This window comes from Emys orbicularis, chromosome 9 (assembly GCF_028017835.1).
Source record: "Emys orbicularis isolate rEmyOrb1 chromosome 9, rEmyOrb1.hap1, whole genome shotgun sequence".
Taxonomy (NCBI): Eukaryota; Metazoa; Chordata; order Testudines; family Emydidae; genus Emys; species Emys orbicularis.
Window position 1 is genome coordinate 71,694,060 of NC_088691.1, and position 25,142 is coordinate 71,719,201.

At 43.4% G+C, this 25,142-nt stretch overlaps 1 protein-coding gene across 5 annotated transcripts in view; it reads left to right on the forward strand.

The window, feature by feature from the left end:
* Nucleotides 1-7,656: 7,656 nt before the first annotated feature.
* The window catches only part of MFF (mitochondrial fission factor), a 34,622-nt gene continuing 17,136 nt past the window's right edge, over nucleotides 7,657-25,142 (forward strand). For 4 of the 5 annotated variants that reach the window (XM_065410699.1, XM_065410701.1, XM_065410703.1 and 1 more), the window contains exons 1-6: nucleotides 7,657-7,797; nucleotides 11,534-11,580; nucleotides 11,715-11,880; nucleotides 15,359-15,576; nucleotides 17,329-17,501; nucleotides 20,175-20,263. In XM_065410699.1, coding sequence (XP_065266771.1) covers nucleotides 11,843-11,880; nucleotides 15,359-15,576; nucleotides 17,329-17,501; nucleotides 20,175-20,263 — 518 coding nt within the window. In that variant the 5' untranslated portion in view covers nucleotides 7,657-7,797; nucleotides 11,534-11,580; nucleotides 11,715-11,842. The remainder of the gene's footprint in view (nucleotides 7,798-11,533; nucleotides 11,581-11,714; nucleotides 11,881-15,358; nucleotides 15,577-17,328; nucleotides 17,502-20,174; nucleotides 20,264-25,142) is intronic. The other variant, XM_065410700.1, reaches the window with a different exon arrangement.

A 25,142-nucleotide genomic window follows, 5' to 3' on the forward strand; every position in this document is an offset into this window, starting at 1 on the left:
GATTGTAGGCCTGTTCCCCCACCAGCTGTGTCCCCTCAACCTCTTCCTGTTCAGGTAAATCGGGTGGTCCCAGGGACCGCCTCTGCACTGGTGTAGGATCTGCCTCTAACCCTATCCCAACCCCGAGCCACATTGTATCCTGATCTGCCAGTGGCCTATAATACCTGAAGCCATGTTCGCAGGCGAAGTCTGCCCGACTCCTCGACCGGCTCTTGGAGTTAGTCTCCCGAGTGTGTTCCTGGAGACGTCAATTTCAAGTTAATTAAACAAGGACAGGACCCTCCGGTACTCCAATTGCCCTTAAGACAGTACCCTGTTCCTACCGGAGAGGGTCAGGTTGTTGACCGCTATGTCCACACTCCTTTCTCTATCGGTGACCTATTGAATTGAAAGATTACCACCCCAAAGGTCAGGGACGACCCAGAATCTGTACATAGGACATTGAAAGAAAGGAAACAAGTGCTCAGTCGAGCTCAGGAGTCTATAGGTGATTTACCCCCACCGCCACCAAGACGGAATGCCCTGACAGCAGGAGATGTAACCGGGGGTGATCCTAACTGAGATTACAACAATGCTGGAGAACAATATAAATTAACCTCTTTAAAGACTGTAATTTTAAATGGAATTAAGAAGGCTGGGCAGAGGACTACTAATTGGAGTAAAGTAACTTCTGTCCATCAAGGCCCAAATGAACACCCCTCAGACTATTATGAAAGGCTGATAAAAGCTGCTAGGTTGTTTGGGGGTCTAGATCCTGAAGCAGAGGCAAATATGCCAGTGATAAGAGGATTGGATTGTTTAAAGACCAGGCTGCGAAAGATATAAGGTGGAAATTAAATAATGTGAAAAATTTGCAGGGATGCCTCTCTCTCTCAGATAGTGGCTATTGCCACCAGAGTGTTTAAAGGGTGAGAAGCCCGATGAAAGGCTGAGAGGGTGAAGGAAGAAAAAAGGGAAATATAAGAATGTTGGTGGCTGTACTGAAGGGAGCGGAGCCTGGTGTTGGCCGAGGAAGAGGACAAGGGTTCGTTGGTAGAGTGGGACCCAGTAAAGGGGGGTCCAGAGGACTTTTAATTTATTACTGTCATCAAGAAGGGCACATGAAGAAAGATTGTAGAGTGAGAGCCCAGGGACAACTTAAACCTCCTCAAGGTGTTAATAAGGGCCAAGGTCCAGCTTGGACACTGCCTAATCAACCCTTCCAGGGGGTAATGCAGAATGAGGGACTTTATGACTGATGGGATGAAGGGGGTTCCATGTTGTTATGTTGCCCAGTGTTTTCCTTATCCCGCAATGATCCCCTAGTTCCTTTGATGATTGGAGGAAAACAGTATGATTGCTTATTAGACACAGGAGCCACCCTCTCCACCCTGACTGATTTGGATCTTCCTAAGAGTGGCAAAATTGAACGTGTTATGGGAATTGAAGGAAATCCTTTTCGTTGTCAAATTTCCAAACCTTTAAACATACAAATAGGGCCCCTGTCTGAGGAACATGCCTTCCTACTTACCCAAGGACCAACCAGTTTATTGGGACATGATTTGCTGTGCAAACTCCGGGCTACTATTCACTGCTCTGACCAAGGCATTCTTTTGAGCCTGCCAAATGACTCTGTCATTCCCTTGATGGCTCTAATGAATCCCGAAACTCCTTCAAATTTAGCAATGCTCCCCAGGGAGTTGGAAAATGCTGTCCCACCTTGGGTATGGGGAACAAAAAACACTAACGTGGAATTACTAAAGTCAGCTGAGCCAGTTCGCATACGTGTTAGGACAGACATAGACCCCCCTCGCATTCCCCAGTACCCTCTCCCACAAGAGGCAATAGAGGGACTGACTCCTTAACTGAGTCATTTTTAGGGGGTCATCCCAGATATCATGGGGGCATCTCCCTCAGGGGTATGTGGAATCCCCTGCTATATTTTCAGCTGTGTTGCATAAAGATTTACAAGATGTAATTCTCCCAGGACAGTCCATGTTGCTTTTGTATGTGGATGATCTTTTATTATGCTCAGAAACACAAGAGACTAATAAGCAGGACTCAATAGAGTTTTTATGTGCCTTAGCAATGAAAGGACACAAGGTGTCACCCTCAAGATTCAATCTTGCTCACAGGAGGTGAAATATTTAGGGCACATACTAAAACCAGGAATGAGAAGCCTTGCTCAGGAAAAAATAAGTGCCATTTTAAACGTACCCCAGCCCAAGACAAAGAGACAGTTAAGGGGGTTCCTTGGCATGGCAGAGTTCTGTAAGTCCTGGATTCCTAAGTATGGGGAAATGTCAAAACCACTAGTGCAGATGACCACCTGACCCAGTGAAATGAACTAAAGATGCTACCAAATCTTTTGAAAGTATCAAAACAGCCCTTGCATTGGCACCTGCCTTGGGACTCCTGGATTATAGAAAACCTTTTACCTTATTCATTCATGAAAGGGCGGGGGTGGCCTCTGGTGTTCTTATGCAAGCGTTAGGATCACAGCAACGGCCTGTGGCCTATTTTTCAGCACTACTGAATCCTGTTGCAAAAGAAGCAGTAGAATGTCTTAAAGCTCTGGCTGCTGCAGCTTTGTTAGTTAAGAAAGCTCAAGAGTTGGTACAGAGACATCACCTAGTGGTAAAAGTTCCACGTGCAGTTACTCTCCTTCTAAATTAACGAAATACCCAACCTTTCACTAATGAAAGATTGATTAAAGAATCAGTGGATGGTGTAGACCTTGCCTGGACTGAAACTTAAATTCACTCGAAAGGGAACCCCTAAATAAGGTCCCCAGCGAGGGAGCAACGCTTGTTGGCCGACCGGCAAGGCCAACCCGAAGTAGATGACTACAGGGCAGCCAAGGCCCTAAACGACTGATATCAGAGTTTTCAATGGATATAGAAGATTGGACTGTATTATTTGGATTAATGCTTATTGCTCTTTTGTCTTTTATTTGTTGGTATTTTAACCTATTGTGAAAATGTTTCCTCTGTTGATTTTATTGTTTTTCCCTTCCCTTTCTTATGGCCATAATAATTTCATTAAATTTAGCCATGTGGTAAGGAATAGAATCCCAAAATGGAGGAATGACTCATGCTGGGTGTGCACCTTGGTGCCTCCCAATGCGGAATGAGGACTTTCTTTCCTTCCTATCCCTTTGATGGCTGCAAATATTACTCATTCAAAGGTGTACGTTACTCCCCATCAGGCTACGACTCATACCTAGCAACAAAAAGATATAAGCCCTAACTCCGGGTATTTGTTAACCTTCAAGGCGCAGGGTGAGTGGTGTCTCCTGGGGAATGGGCCAGGCCTGTTTTTAGGGAACAGTACTTGCAAATACTATGTGGGCCCAGATGGTGATGGAGAGTGGGTCACTCCCCTTGTTTATTGTTTTGACACCACTGACGACATTAACCACAAGGGTGTCTGCGCCAATAGTGTCTGCTATGAAAGCTGCACTACGGTATGGAAAAACTCCAATGGAAAATGTCTGTATGCAGGCAAAAATGTAGAGATGAAGACATCTCCTCGAAGCACGGGCCTATTGGGTTTATGGGATGTTATACATCCCTGTTACAAAAAGCGTTGGAAGTGACATGGAATACTCCTCCTGGCCCTGTTCCAGCAGGGTTCGGTTCTTACTGGGTGTTTGGGACTAAAACCTATCATACCCTTCCAGTACACTTCTCAGGTTCTTGTTATCTTGCCTGGTTGTTACCCCCCACTTGTATTGTAAAGCAATTACATAAAGGCAAACCTCAAGCTGAAGAGAATGCAGCCCTTGAACCAATAGCATGGACAACATTCCCTAATAATCGCAGACTTAGGAGAGGGGTTATAAGACTCCAGGGTATTTTATAAATTATGGCTAATGAAACTGCTACAATAGTTACAAGTCAAGCCACTGAGCTTAAGCAACTTAAACAGTTAGCTTTACAAAATCATATGGCTTTAGATATTCTTTTAGCAGCTCAAGGAGGAACTTGTGCCCTTATAGGCCAAGAGTGTTGTGTATTTGTAAATGACACCTATAAAAATACCTTTGACAGAGCAGCCCACTTAAAAGACATCGGCTGAGACAGGTCTGATAAAGGTAGCTGGACACATGATTGGTTTAATGGTTTATTTTCCTGGTTCCCTTCCTTAACAGGCTGTGTCATAACTATAAAGGGAAGGGTAACAGCTCTCCTGTGTACAGTACTAAAATCCCTCCTGGCCAGAGACTCCAAAATCCTTTTACCTGTAAAGGGTTAAGAAGCTCGGGTAACCTGGCTGACACCTGACCCAAAGGGCCAATAAGGGGACAAGATACTTTCAAATCTTGGGGGGGGGGGGGAAAGGCTTTTGTGTGTGCTCTTTGTTTTAAGGGGTGGTTCGCTCTTGGGACTGAGAGGGACCAGACATCAATCCAGGTTCTCCCCATCTTTCTAAACAAGTCTCTCTTATTTTCAAAATTGTAAGTAAAAGCCAGGCAAGGCGTCTTAGATTTACTTTGTTTTCTCAACTTGTAAATGTACCTTTTACTAGAGTGTTTATCTTTGTTTGCTATACTTTGAACCTAAGACAGAGGGGGGTCCTTTGAGCTCTTTAAGTTTGATTACCCTGTAAAGTTACTTTCCATACTGATTTTACAGAGATGATTTTTACCTTTTTCTTTAATTAAAAGCCTTCTTTTTAAGAACCTGATTGATTTCTCCTTGTTTTAAGATCCAAGGGGGTTTGGATCTGTATTCACCAGGAGTTGGTGAAAGGAAGGAGGGGGGAAGGGTCAATTTCTCCTTGTTTAAGATCCAAGGGGGTTTGGATCTGTATTCACCAGGAGTTGGTGAAAGGAAGGAGGGGGGAAGGGTCAATTTCTCCTTGTTTAAGATCCAAGGGGGTTTGGATCTGTATTCACCAGGGAATTGGTGAGAGAGTTTCTGAAAGCTTCCCAGGGTAGGGAATGGTGGCAGCGGACCAGAACTAAGCTGGTAGTTAAGCTTAGAAGTCCTCATGCAGGCCCCTACATTTGTACCCTAAAGTTCAAAGTGGGGATACAGCCTTGACAGGCTGGTTAAAGGGACTCCTGAAAGAAGGTGTTATGATTTTACTGATGATTGTGTTTATTTTTTGTGTATGTTTAAACTGTCCATGTGAATAATGTCTAAATGTGCTAGAACAACTAGCAAATCGAAGGGGATATTTCTCTCTTTACAAGAAAGACGGGTTTTGGCAAAGGTGGAAACCACGCCAAATGCTAATATTCTGACCCCTACATATTTGCTGTAATACTCCTACTGCTGTGAAAAGTGTGATCATGAGCCCATTATATGGGTCATGATCAAAGGGGGGAAATTGATATAAAATTATTCTGCTTAACTGCCAGGGGGCAAATTTGTCACATACACATGGGAGAAAGAAGAAGGGAAAACATCAGCTATAGGTTGTCTTACCTCAGGAAGTTCCTTCAAGAGGAAATGTAGCCAAACTCCAAACCTGGAGACAATGGACCTTTCTGTGCCTGCATCCTGTAGATAAACTGCTTGGTTTGCAAAATAAGCAAGGAGGAGGGGGCAAATAAATGAACAATAAGGGGTCACAAGAGGGGCAGATACATGTAGCTTGCTAATTATGTATGGTAATGATGGCAAATTTTGGCCAATCATAGAGCGATAGATTATCATAAGCAACTGCATATAATGCTTTGGTGTAAGTGTTTTCTTTGTTCTTGCTGACTTATGAGCTCGAATCCAATTGCAATTGAAATAAACGGATCGCCTCTCCCGGGGCTCCTTGCTTGGCTAGCTGTGTCTGTCTCTCCTTATTCCTCAGCTGGAATGGACAGAAATTTCTATGACACCACTAATAAAAATATTGATATGTCAATGTTATACTAATGTATGTATTGTATTGTCTAATAATAAACAGATACTTGTATATGGATCACTGACAAAATTAATTTCCATCTTCCTATTGCACTATAATTTTGAAATTCATTTTCTAAGGAATACTGGATATAGTCTGAAATTTGACCTTTTCATTAGAGGTCATCATAGAGCACTCAGTTGTTTTTAATCAAATTTCAACTTTTCAGGGGTTCTTTCTGGTATATAAGGAGGTATGAAGTCTGCAACATGGCAAAATTAAGACATCTGAGATCATAATTTTAAGTTATGATTTTAACTCAGAAAATTGGCAAAAGTATGTGAATGTGCTGCCAAAGTTGGTAGCTAAATCTGGCTAAACAGTGGGCTGCTATCAGCCAACACCATTACTTTGGCCCTGATCGTGCAATGCACACTACTAGGTCCCCTACACATGTGTGGTGTCCCACTGATTTTACATTGCAAGATCAAAACCTATGTAACATTAATACCGAATTATTGTTATATTAGCACTAGTAATATTAACTAATATAAATATAGTCTTATTAACTTTGTTATATTACCGATAAATATTATGTTGATATTTTTGATAGGTATTTATATTATGGTGGCAATATGATCAGGCCCCCATTGCTCTAAGCCCTCTACATACACTCAGTAAGACTGTCCTTCTCCTAGAGAGCTCACAATGTGAATAGACAGGACAGAAAGGGAAACACCCAGAGAAAGGTGTAGTGATCTGCACAACTGCTGAGTGGCAAAGCTAGGACTAGAACCTTAGGTTCCTGCATCTATGACTATCCGTTAGGCCATGGTGCTTCCATAGGCACTGACTCCGTGGGTGCTCCGGGGCTGGAGCATCCACGGGGAAAAATTAGTGGGTGCTCTGCAACCAAGCTGCCCCCACCCCGAGCGTGCTGCATCCCCACTCCTCTGCCTACCTCCCAGAGCTTCCCACCTGGCCGCCACACAGCTGTTTGGCGGCATGCTGGGAGGGAGGGGAAGTAGCAGGAACGTGGTGCGCTCAGGGGAAGAGGCAGGTTGGGGCAGGGATTTGGGGAAGGAATTGGAATAGGGGCAGGGCCAGAGGGTGGGGTCAAGCACCCACTGGCGGGAGCAGAAGTCGGCACCTATGGCTGCTTCTTTGTTCTGAGTAGCTGAGAAGCACTATCCTCGTATCAGACTGATGGAATTAATGTTCTGGTACTCATAGGTGCTGGAACTACGGGTGCGGGGGGAGGGTGGCCACAGCACCCCCTGGCTTGAAGGGGTTTGTAGTTCCGTTCAATGGCTCTCAGCACCGCTGTTAGTACTATTAGAATATCAGGGTTAGAAGGGACCTCAGGAGATCATCTAGTCCAACCCCCTGCTCAAAGCAGGACCAATCCCCAGACAGATTTTTGCCCCAGATCCCTAAATGGCCCCCTCAAAGATTGAACTCTCAACCCTGGGTTTAACAGGCTAATGCTCAGACCACTGAGCTATCCCTCTCTATTAATGATCTCTAGTAATGGGTCCATATTGCTGGTGATAGTAAAATATAACTAGTGATAGACATTAGGGGCATTCACTCAGTATTATCACCTAATACTACACCCTCAGCGCTACTGACCAGCACTGTATAGGTAGCTAGGAGCCTGTGGCGGCAATTACAGCAATAGCATCACAATGGCGCACAGCGCTCACGATCTGTCTGACCACAGTAAATATGGCTTCCCCGTGGCTCGCTCTCAGGTGAACGGCCAGAGAGTCACTTCCGCCCTTCTTAGGTCACGTGACGTTACACGGCTCCCTGCTCAGTTGTGGCTACGGCGGTTCGATGGGGACAATTCAGTCCGTTTTTCCGTCTAAGCGGCCCGGGCTGCATTGCGCTTCCTTATCACTGAGAGAGAGCCCTTGAGTGTCCGGAGCGCGAGAGGGGCCTGCCAGGCGGCTTCCCGCCGGCCTCTGGGTGAGTCGGTAACGCCGGGGCCTGCTCCGCCAGACCCCCGCAGCCAGGGTGGGAAGATCCTAACTGTCCCCCCAGCAATACACCCCCTACTCTGCCCCCAACCCCAACTATAGGGTCCACGGACGTACCCCCGCCTGCTCTAGCCCCTCCCAGCTACGGGCCCCCCTAGCCTTACCTTCGCCTGCTCTAGCCCCTCCCAGCTACAGCCCCCCCCCCCCGCCTGCTCTAGCCCCTCCCAGCTACAGCCCCCCCCCCCCCCGCCTGCTCTAGTCCCCCTCCCAGCTACAGGCCCCCCTAGCCTTACCCTCGCCTGCTCTAGCCCCCCTCCCAGCTACAGCCCCCCGCCTGCTCTAGCCCCCCTCCCAGCTACAGCCCCCCGCCTGCTCTAGCCCCTCCCAGCTACAGGCCCCCCTAGCCTTACCCTCGCCTGCTCTAGCCCCTCCCAGCTACAGGCCCCCCTAGCCTTACCCTCACCTGCTCTAGCCCCCCTCCCAGCTACAGCCCCCCGCCTGCTCTAGCCCCCCTCCCAGCTACAGCCCCCCGCCTGCTCTAGCCCCTCCCAGCTACAGGCTCCCCTAGCCTTACCCTCGCCTGCTCTAGCCCCTCCCAGCTACAGGCCCCCCTAGCCTTACCCTCACCTGCTCTAGCCCCCCTCCCAGCTACAGGCCCCCGCCTGCTCTAGCCCCTCCCAGCTACAGGCCCCCCTAGCCTTACCCTCGCCTGCTCTAGCCCCCCTCCCAGCTACAGCCCCCCGCCTGCTCTAGCCCCTCCCAGCTACAGGCCCCCCTAGCCTTACCCTCGCCTGCTCTAGCCCCCCTCCCAGCTACAGCCCCCCGCCTGCTCTAGCCCCTCCCAGCTACAGGCCCCCCTAGCCTTACCCTCGCCTGCTCTAGCCCCTCCCAGCTACAGCCCCCCGCCTGCTCTAGCCCCTCCCAGCTACAGGCCCCCCCTAGCCTTACCCTCGTCTGCTCTAGCCCCTCCCAGCTACAGGCCCCCCTAGCCTTACCCTCGCCTGCTCTAGCCCCCCTCCCAGCTACAGCCCCCCGCCTGCTCTAGCCCCTCCCAGCTACAGGCCCCCCTAGCCTTACCCTCGCCTGCTCTAGCCCCTCCCAGCTACAGGCCCCCCTAGCCTTACCCTCACCTGCTCTAGCCCCCCTCCCAGCTACAGCCCCCCGCCTGCTCTAGCCCCTCCCAGCTACAGGCCCCCCCAGCATTACCCCCGCCTGCTCTAGCCCTCTGTTATGCCCATCCCCCATTTGTTGCTCCATGGCCTGTTACAACCCCCCAGCTGTGCCCACTCACATTCACTGCCTAGCCAGCTTTGCCCTCCTGCATCTTCTTAATGCCCATCCCATCTTCTCTGCCACTCTCACTTCCTCTTTGCCTATCTATTATCTTTTATACCCCCAGCTGGCCCATTTTCTTTTTCTCATGCCCTCCCCCCCCCCCCCACGTGTTTCCATTTTCTCTGCCCACACTATTTTAATTTAAATATATTAGCTTAATAGGGGGTGCTGCTTTCGGTAGCCCCCTCAGGGGCTGGATGCCCCTGACTTCACATTTTGAAAGATCCTAAACATTAAGGGTATATCTACATTGTGGGGAACCCTCTATCAACAAAATAGTTTTAAATGTCATCTTAAATAGTTATGAGACCTGAATGGTTAGGATTATGTAATACTCTAACCTGCTGGGCCTGTTTTTTCCCTCTCATTTATGCCCCCGTAAATCAGGACACATTCAGCAGAAAACAGTGCTGTGATACCAGTATTAGCTCAGACTCAGGCCCAGTGAATTTCCATTTTACTCTGTTTTAACTTTAGTAATTGTCACTCTGTTAGCAGCATTATTTGAAGTGTTGCCTCTCAGTGACAACCTGGATATTTCAAAGTAGCAGCTTATCAAACTACAGCCTTTTTTCTAATTTGTGCTAATTTTACAATACTTGTCTTCTACTAGAAAAATAAAGATGTTTGCTTGTAAAGCTACCTCTTTGCCCCAATTGGGATCTTCGCTATGCATTGCAGCTTCAGAGCTGCTGCTGGCAGAGTGGCATTCGCTCTCTTGCATTCGTTAAATATTATAGGAACCCAAAGCCTTGCTAACATTTTTTCATTCCTTCCATGTATATGATGTGAAGAGGTGATGTGCATAAATAGGTCTGACACATGTATCATGATGAATGCATTTCAGTATTTATCCCTTGTGTGCAGATGACATGTAGCTCTGTTAATTTAGGGATTTGGGGCAAAAATCTGTCTGGGGATTGGTCCGGCTTTGAGCAGGGGGTTAGACTAGATGACCTCCTAAGGTCCCTTCCAACCCTGATATTCTATGATCCCCCTCCAATCACCCTGATAGTGCTTTGTTACGTCATAGCTTCTAATTCTAAATGCTTCAGTGATTGATGCGCTGACAGTTAAGCAATCCTCTGTGTCCCATAATACATCCTCTTAACTTTGCTTCCAAAGCCCAAAACTGTCATGTCGTTTATGACAAACTTTTTCTCTCCCTCATCTCTCTTGTCTGTGTCTGGCGATTGCCATATCATGGTGTCCAAATTCATCTTTTGTTTAACTTTGTATATACACATCCATATACACTCCTTAATCACAAACTGCCGTTACAATGACAATCCCTTTCAGGAGATCCAGAATGGGATATGCATGCTACTTTCTGGCTCCAAGAAGTCTGTGTCATATTGTATTGTCTCCTCGATCTACTTGATTCATGTTCATCTCCAAATCCTATTCAAAATAGCTCTCCTGGGTTCCTATTTACACTCCTGTGTGCACTCTCTCATTGGCCTCCTCTGTCCCTTCTCCATGATTCTGTATAATTAGTCATGTTTTTATTTGTGATGATTTATCTTTCTCAAACTTTCATTCCTCCCCCACCTTTACAACCACTGAGTTCTGTAAATGTCATCTTAAAACGTCCTTTTCCCTGTTGACTTTGAATACTGTTCAACCACTCAGATTTTTCCATAATGACAGTTCTGCTTTTCATTTACCATAAAAGAGCTAAGAATTTTACTTTTCTAATTTGTGCTTTCAGTTTGAGATCTCTTGATGGTAATGAACTTTTTGTTATTATTTTAAGATCTAATATGGCTTACAAAGTTGGTTTAAATATTGTTGCTATTTTACACAGGAAACTGAGGCACGGATAGGTCAAAGGTCACACACTAAATCAGGAGTGGAATGGGCATCTACATCTTCTGACTTAAGCCTCAATCCTGCAAACTGCTCTGTACAAGTGCACTGCCATTGGGGTCACTAAGGCTGTCTACATTGCACCTGAAAACAAGCCCCCTAAACAGACTTGGGTTAGTGTGACTCACACTAGCATGCTCAAAAATAACGGTGTGGACATTGTAGCACCAGTGGAGGCTCAGTTTAGCCATCCAAGCTCAGACCCAGGGGCATGCAGCTATTTTTAGCATGCTATCACAGGTTTGTCTACCCGGGCTGGGAGGCTCACTCTTAAATGCAGTGTAGACATACCCAATGTTTTGCACAGGTGCAGGAATCTGCCTACTATGGAGCAGGTTGCAGGATCTCAGCCTTAGGTCTTTGTGCTAACTATTCTGCTTTCTAATATCGAGCAACATCTTTTATTACGGACCTCCTCTTCTTTTCCCCCGTACACATACATCTCTAGTTTAATTAGTAAGCTTCAATATTGTAAGGATTCAGCAGCCGAAATCTCACTGTTTTTCCTTTCTGCCATTTAGAAAATCAATGAATTCTCCAGAAATTACGTCTGAATCTTAAGACGCATGTGAGCATATTGAAGTATTGTATTTGTAGATACTTGGCAAGTACTGCCAGACTCGCATTATGAAACTGATATTTAGATTCTAAATATTTATGAAGTTGACTCTTCTAATGCTGTTCTTTATTATTTTTTTACAGCTGGAAAAGCAGTTGTCATGCTGTCTTATGTACAAAAACAGATCCAAACTTTACTGTGTTGTAAAGTAAACTGTGCTGCAGTGTAGTGATATTTGATTACAAAATTATAGCTGTGCAAATATTTCAAAATGAACAAAAGAACAAGCAGTGAATCACCTCTAGGGAGGTTAGTGAAATCTTATAGAACTCATCTGGTACATGTAACACTTAATAGATTGTGGCTATTTAACAAGGCTGTTGCCATAGGATACTCTTGGTATTTTTAAGTTCTTGTTAAAATTAAATATTTTCATTTGCATAGGGACTCTCAGCTCAAAAAGATCTTGAAGTGCTTTACTGCTTCTACTGCCTGAACTGTAGATGGCCTTTTGGGGGTGTGGAAATCTCAGAAGACAGTATGTACTTTGGCCACAATACATCAGTCTACTTTATTGTAGCAGGAAGGGTAAATCTGCTCTCTGAGACCAAAAGGGTGGGGTGGAGCGAGAGGCTAAAGTCTATGCATTTAAGTGTGGCAGAGCTGCTTGAGCAACTGGTGAGCGCCTGTCAATGAGATATGGACCCACTTCTGCTCCTGATTTTTGGGTTCTGTCAGTTCCTTCTATTGGAGCTGTACAACCTGCAGGAGTTAATACAGACAGCCTAACTCTGCATGGTTCTCAGCCCAATGAAGGAACAGAAATGTAATTTTTTTGCAAGCTTGCATAAACCAGGGTGTTTTTCCTTCCCTGATTACTGGTGTGAGGTTTTAAATATAAACATATAAGACATAAACATAAGAATGGCCATACTGGGTGAGACCAGTGGTCCAGCTAGCCCAGTATCCTGTCTGCTGACAGTGGCCAATGCCAGATGCTACAAAGGGAATGAACAGAACAGGGCAATCATCAAGTGAGCCATCCCATGTCGTCCAGTCCCAGTACCTGGCAGTGAGAGGGTCTAGGGACACCTAGAGCATGGGATTGCATCCCTGACCATCTTGGCTAATAGCCACTGATGGACCTATCCTCCATGAACTTATCTAATTCTTTTATTGAATCCAGTTATAGTTTGGCCTTCACAACATCCCCTGGCAACGAGTTCCACAGGTTGACTATGCATTACGTGAAGAAGTACTTCCTTTTATTTGTTTTAAATCTACTCCCTATTAATTTCATTGGGTGACCTGACCACTGGTTCTTGTGTTATGTGTTTTCAGGTTGGTGGGATTCCTTCTAATTGCCAGGGGTATAGTGTGTTGGGGAATCCCCATCACCACCCTGAGTATCCCTGTATTGGTTCCAAGGTGGATCTTATCTCTGGCACACTTACATTTGTTTCCACTTCATAATTTAATCCTGTCTCCTGTGTAATCAAACTAACTGTTTTTTTGAGTCACCCAAAATACAAAACTCAGAGATTAATTTTGGTGGTAGGGTATGAATGGGACATGCCGAAAGGCATCTCTCCTATATATTATTAGTAAATATATCAATAACTTAGTTTCACTATAATTACAGATCAGCAATGGGCTGACTTCTCTATATGAGGTTTAATATGCAAATTAACCAAAGGTACCCAAATGACTTACAGATCTTAGAAGATGCTTTGTTTTGAGAAACTGTCTCTATGTTTGGATTCCAGTGCTTGATAGCTTTATGGAAATACTCAGATATCCTTTTCCTTTCAGAAAGTTGTTAAATTGAGAATGTGATATAAGTGAGTAGTCTCATTTGGGCCACTAGGATCTGTACTATCCATATTGTAAAAAACACCATTACTGTTAGTCTCATCACAGAGGCAAGAGAGCATGGTCAAGCAGACTGAATTCCCTTCATGCTCCTAGAGGGGCCCCTCCATCTCAGGGTGGAAATACTGTACTCTGGTTTGGCAGTGTGGGAAAACTCTTACTGCTTCTTCCCATGGTGTATCTGTTCTGCAGATATAGGATTTCCACTTTCGGGAGCACTCAGTTTGTATATTGTAGATATATTTTTAGTCTGTCCAGATCATCGGATACATATTAGTAAAAAGTCTGTAAGTTTACAAAATACACCTCTACCCCGATATAACGCGGTCCTCGGAGCCAAAAAATCTCACCGTGTTATAGGTGAGGCCGCGTTATATCAGGGTAGGGAGAGGAACCGCTCCCTGCCCCAGCTCACCTCTGCTCTTCCTCAGCCTCTTCCCTGAGCGCGTCGCCACTGCTCCGCTTCTCCCTCCCTTTCAGGCTTGCCACGCCAATCAGCTGTTTGGCCCGGCAAGCATGGAAAGAGCGGGGGGAGAAGCGGAGCGGCGGTGGTGCGCTCAGGGGAGGAGGCGGAGATGAGCTGGAGCGGGGAGCGGTTCCTCTGCGCCCCCCTTTACTTGCTGCGGCCCTCCCCGGGCCCCCCCCCACCCCAGCTCACCTCCGCTCCGCCTCCTCCCATGAGCACGCCGCAGCTCCGCTTCCCCCCCCCCCCCCCCAGGCTTGCTGCACCAATCAGCTGTTTGGAGTGGCAAGCCTGGGAGGGAGGAGAAGCAGAGCTGAGCAGCGCGCTCGTGGGAGGAGGTGAGCTGGGGCAGGAGGACCGTAGCAAGTGGGGGGGGGCGCAGAGGAACCGCTCCCCGCCCCAGCTCACCTCCGCTCCGCCGCCGCCGCCTCCTCCCACGAGCGCACCGCTCGGCTCCGCTTCTCCTCCCTCCCAGGCTTGCCACGCCAAACATCTGATTGGCGCGGCAAGCCTGGGAGGGAGGGGAGAGAAGCGGAGCTGCAGCACACTCGTGGGAGGAGGCAGAGCGGAGGTGAGCTGGGGCGGGGGGCCCCGGGGAGGGCTGCAGCAAGTAACGGGCGGGCACAGAGGAACCGCTTGCGGTAACACGAATTTGGATATAACGAGGTAAAGCAACCCCGTCCCCTGGAGTGCTGCTTTACCGCGTTATATCTGAATTCGCGTCATATCAGACCGCATTATATCGGGGTAGAGGTGTAACTTGTCTTTAAACTAGAAGTTCTGAATAAATCAAATGGGCCGTGTTGTAGGAATGCTGAATTTCTGAAACTGATTTGACAGCTTATTGGTGAGAAACTTCCTTCTTGGTAAAACTGGGTTCTGTGTAAGTGAATATCCCCGCCAACTCAGGGCCATGTTGCGAGGCTACTGTGCAGCCCTGTGTCCCTTTCCTTTGTCCGCCACCCAGCAGCCTGCAGTCACCATTCCATCCTATAGGCTGAAATAGCAGCCACAGCCCCTGTATTCCCATTGTTTGGGATACTGGTGTTGCATAAACACATCTGTGCCCCTGACTTCTTATTCAATGTAGCTTTCTGTCCTAGCCTATGTGGGGGCTAGCATGGAAACTTTATCAATGTTGTGTAAGGAATTGCAGGCAGCCCTGTGTCGCCATTGAGCCAACAGATCACCTGCACAGCCCCAGTGTGGGGTTTGGGTAGCATATGGGTCATTGCTGTAGTCCTTTGCAGCTGGAAACTTTTGCTCTTTGAATTTACATTGGAGTTATTCTCACTAAATATTGTGTGTGCTCAGTCAAGGGGATCTGACACTTGCCCAGTTATTGGAGAAATTTATCCACTTAACTCTACTGTGCATCGAGAAAGAAACCCACCTAATGATTAGTTTTGCTGTCAGTTAATAATTCACGGCTTTCTGGTTTTCTTTCATCAGAATGAATGGGGCAGTGTTCCCATCTCCAGCTGCTGAGATGGCAGAAATTAATCGAATTCAGTATGAAATTGAGTACACTGAAGGGATCAGCCAGCGAATGAGGGTACCAGAAAAATTAAAGGTAGCTCCACCAACTGCTGACCTTGAGCAAGGTATCCAAGAAGGACTTCCAAATGCCAGTGTAACTATGCAGGTTCCAGAGAGGATTGTAGTGGCAGGTATGTGTACGTTGTAGGGTAAAAGTAGCAACTAAAGCATTATGCTGATTTGCTCTATGTCCAATTTAGCTTGTTTTGGGGGATTAAAAAATCATTTAGTGATGTTCTGGGAAAAAAATATTATTCAAAAACAAAGACTTGTGAAATTTATCCCAATCTTCCAAATAGGAGCTGCTGATCAATTATGACCTCTAAAGTTTCTTAAAATATGAAAAATGCTTTATTAACCGGAGACATTGGGATAATTTTTTAAGGCAAGATGTTGACATGCACTGTTTCATAATTTTGATGTGCTATGTCTGAATGTATATTGACAATAAGCTGAAATAATTACATGCACCAAACTCTTACTGTGTCTTTCATGCCTGAATTATGAGTACTACAAATGGACCCCAGCAAAATTACTTTGTACTCATAGACTTTAAGGCCAGAAGGGACCATCGTGATCTTCTAGTCTGACCTCGTGCACATTGCAGGCCACAGAATTTCACCCACCCATACCTACTGACTGACTTCTGACTCTTAATATAATAGGAATAAGCTACAGTAACTGCAGTATATTCTAAAAGTATACTTTGTCTGGCCAATTAGATATAATGCAAAATTATTCTGATTAATAGGAGCATCAACATCATATTGATGATGTCTCTGCTGCTGAGTTGGCCTTACGGATAATAAGCTTATGGTATATAATAATCTGCATTTGATCATACTATGATGATAAAGCTTAAGAACATCTGCAGTTCTTACATCTTTTCAAAGCTTGTGCTTGTTGCTGGTACGCATTTGTCCCACAGTTTGAAATACTCAGACATTCGAACTTCTATTCATCTTTATATCTGAACAAAGAGAGCTTTGGTAAGACCTAATTCTGCAGGTTAGAGAATGCTCTCAGTGAATCAGGTGCTTCCAGGATCATGAATTATGTGTCCAGAGAATGCTACACAGGTAACAGTGAACAAAAGCTATAAGTGTGTCAAAGGGCTATAACCGTGGCTTGTAATAAGCAAAAACCATGTGAGAGATAGGTGGGCTTAATCATATTCTCTAAGGTTAGCCATCATATACATAACACCTATCTTAAACCTCCTCCCTCCCTCCCTCCCCCCAAAAAATTTCTCATTAAAATTGTGTATCAAATGTCCCTCCTGCATTTTTATCTTTATATATAATTTGCCAAGTCAATAAAGGAAAACCTTTCAGATGTTTGGGGTTTTTTAAACAACTGTCTAAAAATTGAGTTGTATGAACAGGTTATTTGGATGATGAGAATGTGGTCAAGTCACTCAATAATTATCATCACGCAGCAGGTTTAAAGGTGACTGAAGTTATGTTCCTCAGGTGTTGTGGAATGTGTGGCCACACTCATCATGGTCAACAGGAATTCACAGGAATATATCTCAGTGGGGATACAGAGGCAAATAACGGCTAGGTCTAGAAGAAACAGGTTGTGGTAAGGATATTTTGGAGCACAGAAATATAGTTAAGGGAAATACTTTTAAAAAATCTCAATATATCCTTAACTGCGGGACTACTAGCAGCTTTCTTTCATAATTGTTTGGTTTTCTGAGTTGATTATATTTTGATGTTATATTTCCTTAGTTCCTATGGCATAAATTTTCTTGCAAACATTTGGTCTATTCGTGGAAGTGTGAGGGATGTCTTTGTCGTCTTGAACTTTTTCACTAACTTTTCACCTGTTAATGTGTTTACTTGATATTGATTAAAGTAATCTCAACTATGTTGTTGCAGGTAATAGTGAAGACATTCCATTTTCCAGACCATCAGATCTGGACCTTATACAGTCTGCTCCATTCAAACCTCTGTCATTGAAAACTCCTCCCCGGGTTATCTCACTTAGCGAGCGACCACTAGATTTTCTGGATCTAGAAAGACCCCCAACGCAGACACCTCAGAGTGAAGAGGCTAGTATTTTATTTTATTTTTAACTTTTTCCTAGTTGTGAAAGTTTACTGAAGAAGAAAAATGGAATGGTGAATGATCCCCACATTGTGATCCAGATGAGTTTATTACCATAAAATGGGTAGATATAAAAATATTTTTACAAAGTACTGTGTGCACTTACTAGTAATAAGATAACCCTCTAACCATTTGCAGTTAAAGTGAATATAGAACCTAGATACCATCGTTAGAACTGGTTTAAAAATAAAAGAACAAAATGCCTTTTTTTGACTAAAGGGAAACTTACACAAGAAAATTCTGTTTTCACTGACATTTTTCAGGTTATCAGAAAACCGAAAACCTAAAAATTCAGTGAAAGCAAAAAAAATTTCTCAATTATTTGGTGGGAAATAAAATATATTTCCTAACCAGCTCTAATAGGTAAGTGTCTATTTTATAGCCATGGCTGTCAGTATTTTCATTTTATTCCCTATTTTCCAGATGCGTATGCTTTAACTTGGCCATGTTTAAATTGCACCAGGAAAAATCTTGGTGTCCAGATCAATGCAGAATTTTATGTCAGTGTGTTGAAAATGCATCAGTAGGTTCTAAATTAAGTCTGAGACTCAGGAAACTAAGTGTACTTAAAGCCAGTTTAATTAAAATATTTGATAAATGCATACGGGAGTCAAAAAGGCAAATGACATAAGATTGTTTAAATCATCACCTTGAATACTTCAATTCCAGTCACTTCATCTCAAATAGAACATGGCAGAAATAGAAAGGATTCAGCAAAGGACAATGAAAGTGATTAGAGACATGCAAAACTTCAATAATAGGAGTGATTAAAAAGGAATTGGGACTTTGTTTTAGATCAGATAAATAAGAGATGACGTGATAAAGGTATAAAATAATGCAGTTTAGAGAGGGTAAATCAGGAGCTCCTATTTACCCTTTCTTTATAATACTAGCACAAAGGGACAACAAATGAAACTGAAAGACAACTAATTTAATTTAAAACTGATAAAAGGGGATTCTTTTTTACACAGTATATAATTAACCAGTGTAACTATTGCCACAGGATATTATTGAGAGCAAGAGAATAGCGGGATTAAAAAAGTATCAGATCTGCATGAAAACCAGTTTCCATTGTTGATATAATCAACAGTAAGCAAAATGTTGTTAATAAAGCTGTAAAAATGTGTTTCAGGGAACAAGACAGCACTGGCTTAGGGATGGATAAGATGACTTAGTAGATATGTTCTGTCTCCAATTTTCTAAGCAGCCAAATGTTTGTTAAACTGCATATGTAAAACACAGAATTACTGTTTATTGTTTCAGACTTGATGGGCTTCTACTATCCTTTCTAACAGTAACTGTGTGGATGGTTAATAGAAGCAGTAATGGGCATAGGGGATTGCCTCCTCATTCATCTAAAATTCCAATACCTCCCACAACACACCTTTCAAGATCCATGGGTCCTACACATGCTGTCACAACATGTGGTGTACCTCATCCAGTGTACTAAATGCCCCAATAGCAACTGTGTGGGTGAAACCAGATAATTGCTACACTCTCAAATGAACTCTCACAGAAAAATAAAACAAAAACACCATATCATCCATAGGTGAACACTTTGCACAAAAGAATCACTCCATATCTGACCTCTCAGTCCTCATCTTCAAAGGAAGCCTTCGCAACACCTTCAAAAGACAAGCCTGAGAGCTTAAATTCATAACTTTGCTAGACACTAAAAATCATGGTCTTGAGAGATGCTGGATTAATGGCTTATTACAACAATGTGTAACCCACTAGTCTTCACACCCTCCCCTTTTTTTTTGTGTCCTATGACTGCAGAGGTATTAACAGGCCACTTCATCTTGAATAGACCCTGGGAACAGTGTTTCTGAACCTGTTTGATACCAGGGACAGGCTTGCTGCTTTCCTAATCTGTGTCAGGGAGCTCTCAGGGACCAGCGCCGGTCCATTGACTGATCGTTGAGAAACACGGCCTTAGAATGTGTGTTAATTACTTATGCTAACCAATCTGTTCTACCTTGCATTTAGCTGTGTCACTGAGTGCCTTTCCCTGGCCTGAAGAAGAGCTCTGTGTAGCTCAAAAGTTTGTCTGTTTCACCCACAGAAGTTGGAGACAAGGTGGTGAGGTAATATCGTTTAATTGAGTTTCTAATACAGTTTATCCCAAATGACTTGTGCTGTCCAAGACACTTGAATAAATGGAATTTTAGATAGACAAAGTGGGTGAGGTAATATCTTTTACTGGACGAACTTCTGGTGGGGAGAGAGAGAAGCTTTTGAGATTACGGAGAACTCTTTTTCAGGTCTGGGAAACTTACTTGAAAGCTCATCTCTCTCCCCACCAGTAGTTTGTCCAGTAAAAGATATTACCTCTCCCACTTTGTCTATCTAAAATTCCATTTATTCAAGTGTCTTGGACAGCACCAAGTCATTTGGGATCAACTGTATTAGAAACTCAATTCTATATACTGTAAACAGGGCCAGATTCTGCCATCCGGTGCACTTCTGTACTTGCTTTGATATCAATGAGAGCTATGAATGTGTTCTGAGAGCAGATTCGGTGAACAGCCTTTAGCACAGTGCTTGAGGAAAACTCCTGAAAAACACTCTCTCTTCCTCTCTTTGTCTCCCTCTTCCACTTCTTTTTGTTTTTGCAGGTTCGTTCAGTGGGAAGATTGAAGAGAGAACGTTCCATGAGTGAAAACGCTGTTCGCCAAAATGGTCAATTGGTCAGAAACGATTCCATGTGAGTAGAGATCTGGGATGCAGTGACTTAAGGGCAACTTGATTAGTATTTTGTTCTCTGTCTTTCCTCCTGTTTGCTTTTCCCATTGATGTTTGGTATACTCATTTCAAACACTGAATCCCAGGTAAGTAACACAAGTTTGAACATTATAGAACTGCAATATGTTTCCTGAATAATCAACTCTTTAACCCTGTTTTTTGTGTGCAGTTGGCTGACTTCATTTACGATACAATCTCCCTGTTCTGTTTGGAGTTTAGGATCTTTTTTCAGTTGTGGTTTTGCTGTTTTTTGCCATGAGCTGCAGATCACAACTTTAGCTCAACTGCTTTTCCATGTGACTTCTAGTTGTCTGCCTGTAACTTGAAAGAGATTATCAGATCATGATTTTGTGTGCAATACTTTCTTCCAAGAAATTGAGTTTTATATTGTGTCTCAAAGATGTCCCCACCTTTTTGTGTGATCCATTGAATAAGAGCAAAGAAATTGGTGCACCCTCATAATTACATAAGTAATTTTCTCTAATGTCATACAAATATAATTTATTTGAAATCTATCAATATATCTTCATGTTGAGAAGCGGGCGAGTGGCAGACACCCCTTTTTATTGGGTGTGGGTGGATGTGGAAATGTTGTAATCATGTACATCTCATCCCCTTTTGATGACATTTAATAGAACATTTAAATAGTTAAATTTTGAGTATACTTCAGTTAAGTTTTTTCACCAGGGTATAAAAACACAAGAGGCTGGCTGTTTTTTTAATCATTGCAATTGTGCCTTGTATTCCTTCTGCTACTGTCTGAAATTGCCACCCCTGTGTTCTAACTGGAATTAGGAATGTGTTTGCTGGATCTAAACAATTGTGACTTGGATAATAAGCCTATATATTGTATGAAATATGTGCTAGTTCTCCATTCTATTCAGCTGTAAGGATCACAGTTTCCATGGTATAGTGAATTATTGACAGAAGCGTATTTGAGTCATTTTAGGCTTTTATTCTTGCCATTGGATGGGTCTGATTCACTTTCCTCCACAAACAGGAGAAGAGCCCACACTTCGCAGGTTAAATTCAAGTTACATTAAACCCTTCAATTAAAAAGACAGTCCTGTCAAAACATTTTGCCTCTTAGGATGTTTAACCCTTGCTTATCTTGTCCTCTTGGTCTAACTTTACGTGCTGGTTTGACTGACAGCCAAGTATCATTGTGCATTGTCCACTTTGGTGTCTCAATAAAGGCTCCATCTAACCTGGAGATTAATCTTCAGAATCCATTGTAAATACAATTTGCATAACTAGTGCAGATGGAGCAAAACCATTTAAAAATATTCTCTAGACTAGAACATAGTGACAGAAGCATAGCCTGGAACACTGTATTTTTAAATCTTATTCAATATCCACTCTGGCCAGACAAACTGTTTATACCATGCTTAAACTAGTCCTGCTAACATGGTATAATTCCTACATAACTAGGGCATAAGGTGATTCTCATGCACTTCTAGGAACTATTTTTAAAACGGGGAAGGGGAGAGTTAAAGATTTTTCTATTCTGCTTTTTAAAGCTTTCTGGAAGCATGTTGTACCTCAAATAGCTATAACACTGTACAGATTATGGCTGAGATTTTTCAAAGGAATTTAAGAGGAATTAAGCACCCATATCCCACTGAAAGTCAATGGGAGTTGAGTGCCTAACTTTTAGGTTCCTTTGCAAATTGCAGCTTGGGCTTTTATCTTTTCCTCCAAAATATCACATAAACAAATGACTTTGCAGAGTCATTGTACACTCAAACCCTACAGTGATAACAATGTAGAGAGATTTTGTCCTTAAAGTACATTAAATACCTGACTCTTAACAGCTATAGTATTTTGGAATAAAGATGGGCTGATGGGTTGTGTGACATTCCAGTATGTGTGCTGTGAGAGTGACAGAAATAAAAACCTTCTTCGAAGAGCCAGCCCAGATTTGAGGGAAGGAGTTGGCACTGCTCCTGATTTTGTATGTGTGGGGGGTCGGAGTGGAGTTGACAGATGTTGCTGAATGTGTTGTCATTTATCTCCTTGTTACCCTATTGCATGCAGTGGCTGTCATGAGAATTTGTAGTTGGATGGGAGTTGAACAGTGACAGTAATACTTAGATTCTCAAATGTTTGTAAGGACCAGTTGACGTGGTAATGACTAGGCACGTGTTGGTACAATAACTAATTGTTGAGCAGTAATGATGGTTCTCTAAATTACCTTCCATTTATTTAATATGATGCTTATTTAAGAGAATCACAATTATTATTTAAGGTGGCACAGATCAGATACTGTCCCAAGAAATAAGATGTCACGATTCCAGTCACCCTTCTCGACTAAGGACTACACATAACCTTAACTGTTAATTACAGTACATGAAAATCAAGAGTATTTTTAATTATGTAGCTCTCTGCACTACTAATCTTATAATCAGAGTGTCTGTAATTCAATGCATAATACTTGAAATAATTCTTAGTATGCTGAGAGCCTGACTTCTACCTGTAATTCTGTTGCAGGATTTCTCAAACTTTACACCTCATTCTTCCTGTAAGGTACTGGGGTAAAGAAATGTTTGGGCTTATATTAGTGGAAACTCTCTCTTAATTTAAGCGGAGGCAGAAGTTAAGAGGGGAGAATTTCCACTCAGAACATACACCTCTACCCCGATATAACACGAATTCGGATATAACGCGGTAAAGCAGCGCTCCGGGTGGGTGGGGCTGCACGCTCCGGCGGATCAAAGCAAGTTCAATATAACGCGGTTTCACCTATAACGCGGTAAGATTTTTTGGTTCCCGAGGATAGCGTTATATAGGGGTAGAGGTGTAGTTGCAAAGCAAAAAACAGAAGAATATGTTCAACGTATGGACATTCCTTGGCCATTTCTGCTTAGCTGGGGAAACAGAGCTTTATGTTGGTTATTACCAACTGACACTGAATCCAAGGATTGATTACTTTTTATTCTAAAACAAGTGGTCCAGCAAGAATATGTGGCAGAGGAGAGTATTTAATTTTTTCTAGACTCTCTCCTTTTCCCTGCAAGAGGCTGGTGCCTCCTCAGGGAGACTAACCTCATAGTTTGAGAAATGCTGTTCTTCTGGCAACTTGTGGGGGAAGGAGGTGATGGAGTTTACATTTTAGAAATGGAACATGCTTTAACTCCTAATACATCTTAATTAATCTGTGTTAAAGCTATTTAATCACCCTGATTATCTAAATCTATTTACTGGAAATTTGCTCCTTTAGAAGCATGAGGCAGATCCAAGTCTGAATAATAAGTAAGACACCTCTACGTCTTCCACAGTTGTCTAACTGGCCTTCCTGCAAACATTGTTCAACCATAAACCTTAAATATTTTACAGTGTTGCTGAGCTCTACTAGTTTATTATTTCAATAATTTCCCAGTTGGTTCAATTTCATCCCAAATGCACATCCTTCATTTACATGTTTAAGCAGTCTATAGTTACAAACCTGCTAAAATGCTTCCTGAAAATGCCTTTTGTGAAATCTCTGCAGCAAAATAGTATTAAATCCCAGGAATGTTTAATTACAAAAATAGAAAAGACAAAAGAAAGGCAGGAAAAGCTTTTGTAGATAGTACAGTAGTTAGAGTAACTAATGACAAGTGTGAGACACTGAAATGTAGGAGCACCTTGTATGTAATTCCCTTGGGAGAGCTGTACATGAAATGTTTACTCCATATACCACTTCTCCATACTATCTGCTTGACTTTGTATATAGAATACTTTAGGGTACATCTACACTGGAATAAAAGACCCACAGCACGGAGTCCCAGAGTCTAAGCTCCAGCCCATGCCCGAATGTCTACACAGCAATTTTTAGCCTTGTAGCCCGAGCGATGCGAGCCCAAGTCAGCTGACCCAGGCCAGCCACAAGCGTTCAATTGCTGTGTAGAAGTACCTTCAGAGACTTAACAAATGAATCAATTATAGCTGTATGCCCTTGAATCCCGAGGGAAGATCACAGAAGGGGAATTAACTCAATTCAGTTTTCCTTAACTACTTCTGTTTTCACATACAATTCATTTTCTGCCCCTGAAACTTCAAGCTGTGTCTGCGTAATAATTCCCAAGCTTGGTCAGAACCAAAACAGAAGGGTTTCTCTTACACTGATTATCTAGTTTAGAGGGATATATAAGTTAACAAATTGCCTTTGTGGAGAAAACTTTCTTAATTAGAATTGTCTTTCTGCCTGTGTAGTTTGGCTCCTATCCAAAAGCAAATAAATCTTACGATTTGAATAATCTCTGAGACTGTCCTTGCAAGCAGCCTATAAAACAATCCTTTCTTGTAGCCAGTTTGGGGCTCGCTGAACTGGATGTAGTACAGTGGACTAGTGATTAGATCAAGGACTAAGGGTATGTCTACACTTACCCGCTGGTTCGGCGGCAAGCAATCGATCTTCTGGGATCGATTTATCGCGTCTTGTTTAGACGCGATAAATCGATCCCGGAAGTGCTCGCCGTCGACACCGGTACTCCAGCTCGGCGAGAGGAGTACGCGGAGTCAACGGGGGAGCCTGCCTGCTGCGTCTGGACCGCGGTAAATTCGAACTAAGGTACGTCGACTTCAGCTACGTTATTCACGTAGCTGAAGTTGCGTATCTTAGTTCGATTTGGGGGGTTAGTGTAGACCAGGCCTTAGTCATGTAGCTCTGGATTATATTCTCAGCTCGGACTTTAGCTTGCTCTGTGATATTGTGGAAGTCACTTAATCTCTCTGGTCCTCAGTTTTCCTCCATTAAATTGAGTGATAATATTTACCCACTTTGTAAAGCCAATTGACGTTCTCAGAGACAATTCAGAATAATTTGATGGTATACAAATTCAAGCAGCTAGTGCTTGTTG